This window comes from Topomyia yanbarensis, chromosome 2 (assembly GCF_030247195.1).
Source record: "Topomyia yanbarensis strain Yona2022 chromosome 2, ASM3024719v1, whole genome shotgun sequence".
Lineage (NCBI taxonomy): Eukaryota > Metazoa > Arthropoda > Insecta > Diptera > Culicidae > Topomyia > Topomyia yanbarensis.
In genome coordinates, this window is record NC_080671.1 from 382,055,672 (window position 1) to 382,068,848 (window position 13,177).

General features: G+C 40.4%; 1 protein-coding gene across 1 annotated transcript; it reads left to right on the forward strand.

The window, feature by feature from the left end:
• Positions 1 to 10,193: 10,193 nt before the first annotated feature.
• Positions 10,194 to 12,196, forward strand: LOC131681644 (probable cytochrome P450 313a4). Its single transcript, XM_058962563.1, has 5 exons — positions 10,194 to 10,533; positions 10,601 to 10,853; positions 11,023 to 11,149; positions 11,206 to 11,794; positions 11,854 to 12,196. The coding sequence occupies exons 1-5, from the start codon at positions 10,356 to 10,358 to the stop codon at positions 12,009 to 12,011; spliced, it is 1,305 nt and encodes a 434-aa protein (XP_058818546.1). The 5' UTR covers positions 10,194 to 10,355; the 3' UTR covers positions 12,012 to 12,196.
• The last annotated feature ends 981 nt before the right edge of the window (positions 12,197 to 13,177 follow it).

The window sequence follows — 13,177 nt, forward strand, 5'->3', positions numbered from 1 at the left end:
ACTGCACAATAAAGGAACATCCAAGAACAGAAAACGAATACCAGTTCAGCAAACTTATCCTCAAAGTCCGCCTGAAACCGACTCGGAACCGGTCTCTCGTACTGCACTAGTCAAAACAAAAACAACCCTCCAGCCCATGCACGAGAAAACTTGGGCAGGACTGGGCCTTCCACCCGTATAAAAGAGCTGAGCTCTCGCAGCTCTTTTGCTCGGGTGGAAGGTCCACCTCTACGTCACCCAGTGTCACTCATGAGTGCGTCCACGTGTGTGCACGCTAATCCCCGGCAGCCACTACATTTTACTCTGATGAAGAAAGAGGAAGAAAAAGCGTGCTGAGAGATTGCTGCCAGGCTTACCAAAACACAAAACATCGTTCGTGTCATGCAAACACAATTCAAAACAACTTTGCCCTTCTGGATTATCGCACTTTCCTGTACTCCCCCCTTTCGCACCGGTACTAGTCCTATGCAGGTTGAGGCAGACATAGTGCCGATGGACAAGTTCGGCAATGCAGAGTGAATGTGTCTGTTGTAGAAATACTAACAAACGCAGGGAGAAACTCTCTGAAATGAAGAGAAAAGAGAACTGTTTCTTTTTTCTCTTCATTCCAGATACACCACCACTAATGTGTCTGGACAACCCTACACGCGCACGCTCCAATACTAAGAGGGATGGGCTTTCCACCTCACACTTGTTCGAACAAAAGATGGCTGCCGACTTGAGCTCTGGACACTGCACGATCTACACTCTTATGGTTTAATCACTTTAATGTCATTAAATCTAGAAACTCCACTCTATTTAAACAACGAACACTCCATCCAGTTAGGCGAACACTCCATTGCTCACGATCTTCCGGCCAGAACTAGTATTTATAAAAAAAATTATGCAGCGTAAATTTTACTTCCTCGTATTTTGGCAATTTGCCAATCCTCTAGTCTAAAAGTGCTGTGGCGCAAGTAAAATTTAAAAAAATACTTCTAAGGTGTTGTTAAAGTAGATAATCGAAAAACGTGATCGAAAAAGAAAAGGAAAAGGAATCCAAAAAAATGGTCCGAAGCGCAAACGTGATCGCCGTACCATGTGAGCCGGAATGCACAACTTCAATTCCACACTCTGGCGACGACGAGGACACCGAAGAAGTCATTCGCAAGTACAAAGCCAGAGGCACCTGCTGGAAAAACGTTTTTTCGACATTTCCTTCCGCAGTTTCATGATTTTTCACATAATTTGCCACTTCTTCATTTTCTTACCTGAGCGACGCGTATTATTTGTGTTACCATTTTTAAAGTATTCATACTCTTCAAATAAAAGTTGAACCTCTGATTTTCTAGACGTGTACATTGCCTTATTTAAGCTGGAATATAGTGACCTATCGTACCCCCAGATTTTGAAAGCATCGAAGAAAGTACCTCCTCCTTATTGGATTCAGATTGAAATTATTTAGCGAGGCGTAAAATCATTATTGCCAAAATGTTGCCAGATGTATAACCCAAAGGCCTTAGTACAAAGGTACGCAAAGAGTGTGCAGATTCCAGCTTTGCTGCACAGGTATCGGAGACGGATTCCAATTGTGCTCGATAGGTAGACTTTTTTAGACTTCACTTTTTGTGCAACTGTTCTCTATCAACTGTGGTATAACCAAGAGGGTGAATGTTTTGACGTTTCTTTGAAAAATGAGTGAAGCCAACATAAGCTGGCTTCCTGGCTCGGCTAGTTGCCAAAAATGACAGCGAACGCGCTTTAAGCAACGTTCACATCACTAGGAGCCAATGTTGTTAACTCGACCTGAAACTTATCGAATACAAACAAACTTCATTTTGATGTGCTTAACTGGTACTGAGGTGATAAGGTGCGTTCGGATTTTGTGGAGAAGCAGCGATGAAAGAGAAAGCGTGATTTCTCATATATTGTTATTAATTACTTGTTTTGAGTCCAACTTTTAAACAGTTTTGTACAGTTCATGTGAACAGACCTTGAAAATTTTAAGCGTAGCTAGCGCTACTGGCTCTTGGTGGCAGCTTCAGACAACAAACAGTTTTCACGGGGCTGGGTATAACCTTTCCAACGAATGCTTGTCAAAATCAGTGCAAAAATGCTATCGCACGAGCTCGCCAAAGAAATACTGACCTACTTGACCCCACTCATGGAAGATGAATTGCAGAAGCATTATTCCGAAATTTGATACTTTTGAAATTTTACTCAATAACTTGAAATACGATGCTTTTGCATTATGCGAAATATGGCTTATATCAGAAATAAATCTTAACTGTCTGTGCTATTCTTTCATTCCATTCAACCTCCCCTCGATACCAGACATTGAAGTTGTCGCTTGCCAAACTAGACCTTAGTACCGCGTCCACCTACATCCCACCTAGAGCCTCAGTTGGCCACCGACGGTTGTGCGATATTGCGGAACTCCTCCCCGCACCGAGGCTTGTTTTGTTTGATTTTAACTCCCATGGTACGGCATGGAATTGCCTTCATGACGATAAGCGATCTACATCACTCCATTAGCTTTGTGACAGCTTCAATATGGCCATTTTGAACACGGGTTGAAATGATACAGATTCCTGCTTCCCCAGCACGTCCGAGCGCCTTAGACTTGTTCTTCTGCTCGATATCACTGCGGTTAGATTGCATGGGAAAGCGTACAAGACCTTCCGGGACGACGAGCTACCCGCTAGCTATCTACACTAACGCGAATGAAAAGTTTGATGAAAGTCAAGAAACCTAGTGACTGGCGCCGGTTCGTTGACGAACTAACGACAGCACTCTTTGAGACACGGTCCGACGCTAAAGAAACCGAAACCGTTGGATATTCGATTTCACCAAAAAGGTTTGTCCGGATTTCGCCCCAGAACAGAAGATCTACTGCGCTACAACCCCCCACGATAACGCGAACGAAACATCTTTTTCGATGGCAGAGTTCTCACTTTCTTATCATTTAACAATATAGCCCGAAATCCAGAGAAAATCCAATTCAACTTGCTGAAGAATCTACCAGATTCTGCCAAGAGACGCTTGTTGATTTATTCAACAAGGCTCTTGAAGGTAACATATTTGCCCTTACGACTGGAAGCAAGTGAAGGTCATCTCTGTCCTTAAAATCATTCTTGTTAAACTTTTTGTCGAAAAAGCACATAATTTTTCGCATAGTGTTTTACTGACATCACGATTTAGCTGCATGGATCTTCCCCAGGGCTCATGTCTAAGTCCCCTACTCTACAACTTTTACGTGAATGACATTGACTCTATTACAGGTACCGAAGTTGTCGATTTGTAAGGACAATTGCAAGATACTTTGGACAATTTGTCCACTTGGGCACTCCAGCTAGGTATCAAATACTGAACATTGAGCTGGTCGTATTTTCAAGAAAGCTTAAACCAGCGCAACTGCAGCTTCAATCAATGGGTATAACTATTACTCAGGTTTAAACTTTCAAATATCTCGGGGTATGGTTCGACTCAAAAGGAACCTGGGGACGTCACATTAGGTATCTAAAACAGAAGTGCCAACAAAGGTTCAACTTTCTCCTTACAATAACCAGAACATGGTGGATTGCTCATCCAGGAGACCTGATCAGACTGTACCAAACAACAATATTGTCGGTGATGGAGTACGAGAGTTTCTGTTTTCGCTCTGCTGCATCCCTACACTTCATCAAACTGGAGCGAATTCAGTATTGTTGTTTGCGTATTGTATTGGGTGTATGCACCCGACCCATACAATGAATCTGGAAGTGCTGGAGGCCGTCCTTTATCTGAAAAATCGATTGGGGATCTCTTATATCGTTCACACATCCGATGGGATATCTTGAACCCGTTAGTAATCGCGAGGCTTGTCGAGCTTAATTCTCATACCTGGTTTATGTCCGTGTATTTCAATTACATTGTTATTGTTATTGTTATTTATCGCCTTGAGGTCAACGTCATATTGGCAAATTTCGCATTGAATCCGCTTCTGTCTCTTCCTTATCTCCTTTTTGTCTCCTAGGTCCGAAGCGGATCAATCGACTATTAATTGAAACGGTAAACATACTATCAGTAGTATTACTCCTTACTCGCGAATACTTTTCCTACAACTGTGCTGCTTCTTCTCTATCTTATAACATAACTCGATTATCCCTGTTCTAGTCAATATACATATTCATTACATTATGGACCAGGCAAACCCTTACTTTTTCTATTATTATTATCCTGAGTAGCTATACCAGTGAAGGTATTTTAGGATTTCGTTAAAAAGAATCTCTGCCAATAAAGGCGTAAGCAATATTTATCCACATAAAGTTTCCTCGAAACGAATGTCCGCCTGGTTCGATTCGAACAGACCACACCAACCCGAAAGGGTTGCTTATCATTTCTGAGAGCCGGTGTGCTTGATCGAGTCTAATAATCATAAGAACAAGTTCTGAATAATTAACTATCTCTTAGGTGCCAGTCCTGCACTCCTTTCCTGAACTAGCCTCATACTCACGATCAAAAGAGTCGACAACTAGTAGGATCCACATGTCCCCCACCCAAGCGAATTGATCAACTTGCAAGTAGGAGCACATATCTACCAACCAGCCAAGAAGACTTCCGAATCAATGAGAATGGACCATGCCAGTCGAAGGCCACAGGCCCAGCGCCATTTCGTACAGTGTCATTGTCATTTCTCAGCCCACCCTCTGGCAGACGTTCATCCGCCCATCTAGACTATGTCAAGATGAAAACCTACAAAGCCTAACTGTTCGTATGTGCTAGTCCGTATAGATTTTGGTTTGCTGAAACGAAACAAGAAAAGCAAAATAATTGTGATTAGTATCGTAGTTATAATAAATAGGTAAACGATTTCTTCTCTGTTGTCCGTTCCCTTGTTCGCTTGTTCGTAGTCCTCCCTCCTGTTCCTGGTCTGTTTGGGCTACTGGCTTTCCGTTTCCTTGGCCGTCACGCTCGATCGATTTAGACATCATAGCAGGATAAACAAATGAAAAGACAAAACAAAACAAAATGAAAATAAATGGACGTCTGCTATCTGTGCCTAAATTGATGTTGCTTCTCAGTTTTGCACGACCCAGGGGGAACTTGGCCTTGATCCCAATGCTCTGTCACCGATGTTACGTGATATTCGTTATGGAATATTCTTTGTGTGGGGGCCATTCATAAGCAATGTTGTTCGTTTTTTTATCCCTGATCCGCTGATACGTCTAAAATTCATTTTTAGTTTTTATCTCGTTACGTGACGCTCTTCCCCTATGGTCAATATCCAACATCATTTATGAATGGTCCCCTGGTGATATATTTAGAGCAGACAATCCAATGAAAAATAGGATTGACAGGATTTTAGTGCGCTGTTGGCGCCTTGTGTCACATCTTCATGTTTGTTATTCATACTAACAATACCAAAGCATGCGATGTGATGACCGGAAGATTAGAGAAGCAACTCATCCCCTTCCCCCCCATGTCCGTGTATTTCAATTACATGGCACAAAATATTAATTCTTTTTTGTATTAACCCAACCGTGTTAATCTCTCTCATGCTTCTTATTCACATCCACGAAAGATGAGATTCGTGGAATCCCGGATCACATACGTCCACAAGTCCGACGGGTCAAGTTCCGATGGCTCCACTGGCTTCGGTATTTTCAATCAAATCATCATCGCCTTATTCAAACTCAATGATTCTGCTTCAGGCTCATGTCCAATCACTACACGTTAGACGCTTATCTCAGACGAATTGGACTCGCGAAGAGCGGTATCTGCGCTTGTGGCGACGGTTATCACAATATCGAATATATTGTCGGGGCATGTGCCGAGTATTGTTCTGCCAGATCTGCCACTATTGGATGGCTTTCGGGCCTGAGAATGATCACCCTGCGACTTTCGTGATATGACCCTCATGTACACTTTCTAAAAACCATCTATATACAGATTTAACTGCCTCTTTTAGTTTATTCATCATTCTCAGAGGTTCTTTCTTCCGTCAGTACTGTGCACCAACGATGATTTAATGCAACTTCAAAGTAACATGAAACATCTCTGTCGAATGAGTCAACAAACACAGTACATACAGCACAAATATCACACGCACAACTCGGTGTGTTGCTGATCCGCATCTGAGTCGTACTACGAAATTGTTTGGAGGAACCCCTGCCGGCTCGAGGAGATTCACCCGGCGTCCTAGTACATGATGTTTCCTGATGAAGGCCTGTACGAGCCTGTAATTCATACAGTTGATCTCCTGATGCCGGAAATTGAAACATAATATTTTTCTTCCTCCTGTCCTCTTTGTCCACCTGGCTCGCAAAGCATACAGAAGTGCCCTTCTATCCTCTGAGAGAAGTGGTTGGAAAAGCCTCTGCACAAATGCGTCAAGTCTCAAGAGAGTAGTAGATTAAATAAGTTACTTTCGAAATCGAAAGACTTTCATGTCAGTTCGATTAGAACTGCTAATGGTGAATACTCGTCTGACAAAGATGTAGCACTCTACTGTCTTTTTGACTGACACTTTCCAAGCAGTACGAAGCAATCACAGACAACGGCACCTGAGTTCTTTTCAGGTAATTTTGATTCTTGGGCATTTGATCGTAGAATTCTGACAACCGAATTGATTAAATGGGTCATTGAAAGTTTTGCTCCGGGAAAAGATGGAATCGTTCCAGTTCTACTTCAAAGAGGATATGAACAATTCAAACATATTTTGAAAAAAGTTCTTACTTGTGGTTTTGCAACACGAAACATTCATTGGTGTGGCGGGAAATAACTGTAAAATTCATTTCCAAAGTTGGTCGCGTAACTTATGATCTCTGCTTATGAGGAATCAAAGAGCTTAAGACCCATCAGTCTGACCTCCTTCCTTCTTGAATCAGTGGAACGTTTTATCGACCACTACATTCGGGATGTTAGCTTGGGCGAGCACCCTCTGCATGCAATACAACATGAATATCAGCGGGGAAATCTACCAGCACCTTGTTACATAATGCTGTCTACAACATTAAAAAAGCTCTTTCGCAAAAGCATGCAAGTTTAGGAGCTTTCTTGATATTGAAGGTGCAATGCTAAGCAAACGACATATGTGCTCATAGTTAAGGCAAGTAGAGATAAAAAATTAAGTTTCTGTGGATGTCCTCCAGGTGGTGTGCTGTCACGGCATCTAAGGAACCTTGTCGCCGATGGCTTGTTAAAGATTGTTAAGATTCCGAAATATGGTTTCTCCGATGATTATCATATAATGATCGCCGGTATTTGTATTAACGCACCTTTTGATTTGATGCAACAAGCATTATGTGTTGTTGAGCAATGCACAGTGGTCGGAAACGCCAAAAACGTGAACTTAATTCATTAGAGACCAAACCATCGAATATATTCACAGAGTGTCTTTGGAGGAATTGTTCGTATGAATGTTCCCCACAATCTTATAACAATTGAAATTAGGCATGACCAATAATGACATTGGTGTCTTCGACAAAGTTTTAGAAATGCTCATGGTGAAAATTTTTGTTGAAGAACTTGAGCTTGTAGGATTAAAGGTTATCGATTTATAAGGCGTTTTCTATGGCAACTCCCTTAAATCTAGTTTTTATAATATAACCTTTTTCATTGTAACTTTTCGTGCAAATTATGTTCAAGACAAATGTGTAGGTAACAAAACTACATAATATTGTCAAAGACTGTATCTAAAAATACTCATTGGATTCAATGTTATTGAGGATTTTTACATTTTTTTACACCTACTTCAACTACGTATAAGAAAGTAAGGTGCAAACCAAATTGCACGAACAGGCACTTTTTTAACTGTCTAAATCATGCACAATAAAGCTAAGAAGGTTTGGTGCTCTCTAGAACCCTATGAATAGGGTAAGCTTACTTTATCGTGTTTTTTACTTTTTCCATACAAAAATCAGCAAAAAATTTGTTTTTGATTTTTTTCGTAAAATTTAGTAATTAATGGTATGAGATCCATTTGTAAGCATTAAATTCATTATGACATGTCTATTTGAGTATATAGTAGTTTGGGATCTCCAATGATATTAAAAACTTCACATTTTTGCTCCCACGTTCATAAAATCTGAAATATTCAGGTATAAGTGAAAATAATACTTGTAATTTAATATCAAACCAAGAATTTCAAAAATCGGGGGAAAAACTTTTAAACATTTTTTTTGCTGATTTTTGTATGAAAAAAGACAAAAAACATGATAAAGTAAGCTTACCCTATTCATAGGGTTCTAGAGAGCACCAAACCTTCTTAGCTTTATTGTGCATGATTTAGACAGTTAAAAAAGTGCCTGTTCGTGCAATTTGGTTTGCACCTTACTTTCTTATACGTAGTTGAAGTTGAATGAGTATTTTTATATACAGTCTTCGACAATATTATGTAGTTTTAATACCTGCACGTTTGTCTTGAACATAGTTTGCACGAGAAGTCACAATGAAAAAAGTTATATTAAAAAAAACTAGATTTAAGGGGGTTGCCATAGAAAACGCCTTATAAATCGATAACCTTTAATCCTACAAGCTCAAGTTCTTCAACAAAATTCTTCACTATGAGCATTTCTAAAACTTTGTCGAAGACACCGACTTTCTACCTCGACATTATAAAAAGTTAATTTTTTTAGTTCGATCATAGTAAGCCATACCTAACTTTAATTATTATCAGATTGTGGGGGACAATTTCTCCAAAGACACCCTGTGAATATATTCGATGATTTGGCATCTAGTGAATTAAGTTCATGTTTTTGGCGTTTCCGATACCACTGTGCAATGGTGTCTTCATGTTGGACTATAGGTTAATCCAAATAATATATCAATGATGCTGTTCACGTAACGCAGGATTACAACCGGAGCTCGTCCGTTACAGTTCTTTGATTCGGAAATTATTGTCGTAGATCAATTTAAGTACGATGGGGTAATTTTTTACTTAATTGGACGGCTCACATCGATTTCAGAATCAAGACAGTTTGTATAGCCTTCGGCCAATGTAGGCGGGCTTTCGGCAAATCTTGGTGACTCAAACCGGTGGATCTACACAGCGATTGTTAGACCAATACTGGCATACGGATGGGTTTGATGCAAGAAGGGATTAGTCATGACAGTCCAATCAAAGTTAAACCAACCATATTCAGAGGATGGTCTTGATGGCGATGACTGGTGCGTTCTCGACAACACCTACTGCTACTCTAGAGGCACACTTGAACATAAAACCACTACATGTGTTTCTGAAACAAGAAGCACTTTCTTGTGCATACCGTCTTCAGTTTACTGGGCTCTGAACCAGTAACCCAATAGATCGTGCAACTAGCCACACAAGACTGTGGCCCCAAAATGGTTACTTGGGATGAGTTTATACCTTACACTCACATGTAGTTTTCCTATTAAAAGTTTCAATGTGAGAATTCCTCCTAACGAGGAATGGCTGCCTGGCTGGATGGTGCCACAACTTGAAGAATACTTAGTTCGTTATACATGACGGTTACTTTTTGAAGGGCCGAGTCGGTGCTGGTGTCTATTGACGTGAAATGAGATTAAACCAATCTCAGCTTGGTGGATTCCAAGCAGAAATCTCCGTGACTCTGTGCGGCGTACAATCGGCACTTCAACAGGGAATTTGCGGTAAAAGAATATATATTTTGCTCTGACAGACAGGCTGCCCTGAAAGCACTTAGTTCGGCAGATTCGAGATCGAAAATCGCATGTCAAGCTCAAATTGAAGAACTTAGCATTTCAAATACTATCTACTTTCTATGGGTACCTGGTCATTCCGGTACTACTGTGCGGACGAATTGGCTAGAGCTGCGAATGATTTTGTTGGTCCAGAATCAGTTCTACAACTGACGATAGGTTGGATAAAGCACAAGATCTGCTCTTGGGCTGCATCCGAGCATACCAACCATCGACGTAGCTTGCAAACTTGGTCGAAACAAAGACTTTTTTGTCGGCGATTTAGCTTAGTACAAGTTGACAATTGGATAAAACCCAACCGAATAATGATGATTGTCGTTGGATTGTTAAAACATGTTGGCTGTTTTTTTCGGTACCTACTAGCGATGATACATATCAGTGAGGTAGTAAAAACGTCATCCCATACGCAATTAACTTCGTTGGTAAGTAAATAAGTTAATAAACCTTTTAACAGTAAAATTCTTGCTCTAGACTTCAGTTGTTGCTCAAGGTAGTACCGAACAAGTAATCGAGAACTCAGCAAAATGTGGATCGTTCTGTTAGGCCTTTTGGTTGTGTGGAGTGTTGTTCAATACTTAAGCTTCAGGAAGAAATACGATTTTGCTAAAACAGTTTCCTGCGTAAAACCAAGCTATCCGTTAATCGGTTCTGCTTTACTGTTCATTGGTAAAAGTGACGTTCAGCGATTTCAAAATATGAAGAAAATTTTCAACCAGGAGGAAAATTTATTTCGATTCTGGTTGGGTCCCAGAATGTTCTTTGCCACGAGCCATCCCGATATTGCACAGCTAATCCTATCGAGTCCGGATTGGTTGGATAAACCCTTTCTATATGAGTTTTTCGAGTTGAACTACGGCCTGTTCGGGGCAAAATGTGAATACATTTGTTTGAAAAAAATATGAAAGTATGTTATTTTATTAAGCTCACCTTTTTTATTCAGTACATGTTTGGAAAAGTCAACGGAAGGCGTTAAACTCCACGTTCAATCTGAAGATACTTCAAAGTTTTATCCCGATATTCAACCAATGTTCTAAGAAGTTGGTGGATAGACTTTGTAGATTTCCTGAAGGGGCAACTGTTAACATAATGGAGCATGTCGCCAGATTCACGATGGAGACGGTTCTTGAGACGACTCTTGGACTTGACATTAGTATCGTTGAGGAAGCTGACCTAATCGTTTCAAAAGTAGAAAGGTAATTTTTTGGTATGTTTCAGTAATGCAGCACTCGCCTAAGTCCCTTATCCAGATAGCGTCAAAAGTTTTTTTTGGGGGGTTCATCAATATTATTCAATTTCATGATGCCCAGAAGACTGTCGGATTATTTTTTATGAGAAATCGACGTTGCATTTATCCTGTTTCAGATATTTCTACCTAACTTCGCGTAGGCTACTGAACGTACACCATTATCCCGATGTCATTTATCGCTGGTCCGAGGCTTACCAAGAAAAGTGTTCGTTGCGAAATTATCTAGACCGCGTGGTGATGAAAGTAAATAAGCTAACAATATAGTTACTAGAAATTATAATTTGTATTACACATTACAGATTGTTGACGATATCGCCCTTCGTCATGCAAATCTACTGCGCGATTCAACGGAGACAGATGAAGAGTTCAAGAAGCCACAGATATTCGTGGATGAGATGTTCACTAACAAATTGAAAAAGTTCGAAGATAGGGAAATAATCGAAAACGTGTACACCATGATCGGCGCAGGAACTGACACTTCTGCCACTGCGGTGTCCTACACCTGTCTAATGCTGGCATTCTATCCGGACGTACAGCAGAAACTTTACGAAGAAGTCATGCAGCTATATCCGACTAATGAGACCGAATTTACGCTGGATTCGTTGAAGCAGCTACAGTACACGGAAATGGTTCTCAAAGAAACAATGAGGCTATATCCGGTAGCACCGTATGTTATGCGCCAAAGTGTTGCAGGTACGCAGATCGGTGATGTTAAGATTCCTGTGGGCAGTCTACTATTGATTAGTATCTACTCTTTGCATCGCCGTGTGGATGTTTGGGGAGCCGATGCCGCAAAGTTTGACCCTGAACGTTTCTCCGCCGAACGAACGAAAGATAGGCACCCGTTCGCTTTTCTGGCATTCAGCGGTGGTTCTAGGAATTGCCTAGGTCAGTCAGGTGTATTTGTAGGAAATGACCTAAATGAAACGTACTTTTTCTGTTTCTAGGTTTACGGTACGCTTTGATGAGTATGAAGATAATGATGGTGCACTTAGTGAAGAACTTTCGTTTTACGACTAATCTTCGGCAGGAAGATTTACGATTCAAATTTGATGCTTTATTGCGACTCGAGGGTGAACATTTGGTGCAGCTAGTAAGGCGTTAGATGCCAAAATGTGCCACCAATGAACTAAATTGAAAATAGTTAACTCAAAGTTACACCAAATAACAAAGAAACTGAAAAACTGTTGATGAAGTCGTAGATTGTGCAAAAAAGGTTGATGCGATTGATTATTACTGGAACCGGACCTTTAGCTGCCTGATTAGTCACATTCACAATCTAATGCATATGGGAGCCACAAAAGATTCGGACTTAACACGTGACGAGTTAATAAGCTATGGAATATAAACATGTCAACTGAATTGAAAAAAACTTATTTTTCATGACAGCCTGATTAATTGCAATAATTTTTTTTCTTAGTGAGATTTACGTGATCTAAAGGGTGTTACGATCATAAATTGATCCCACAAGAATGTGTAAATCGGGCAAAATTTTCATTAAAATCCAAATCATGTTACTTCAATTCAAACAGAATAAAAAAATATTCAATCAAGCTTCAAGGATCAGGCATCAGTACCGACTGGTTCAAATGGCACTTTTCCCATGATGATCGGAGATTTGTGTCTTGCCGTGATTTGTCTTTTCATCATTTCCTTATGGGAAGGATTGGGGAAGTGGTGAGGTTAGGGGTAAGGAAAATATGGACACAGAGAACATAGACAATATGGAAGAATTCTTCACTCCCAAGGAAATAAAAGACACTTCTCGGTGAGCGGATATATCAACACCCCCGTGGGAATATTGAGATAACGGAACGACTACATCCCCGAAGAGGCATTGTCATTCAAATACGGCTTAAACTATAGCTCTTTACCACACTGGGTTAGGAACAATAGCATATCCTTGTGTTTCAGGTCTCTGTACATAGGTTCATCTATGCATGGAGAACCAAAATTCCGGATACACAATTGCATTACTGCAATTGTGTTATATATCAAATGATATGATGCACCGCAATCGGATTCACAAAGATCACACGAATAATGCTCAGCACGCTGAATAGTAGCCATGTGATAATTGAGTTTGGAATGTTCAGCCAGGGCACTGCAATTGTGCTTGAAAAAATGCAGCAAACTCTTACAGTTTTGAACTCACATTTGGCAGAAAAGTTTTTGTTTGAACGCAAATTTGCAAACTACATCAATGCTTGATATGTTCGGATGCAGCCCAAGAGCTAATATTGTGCTTTATCCAACTTATCGACAGTGGTA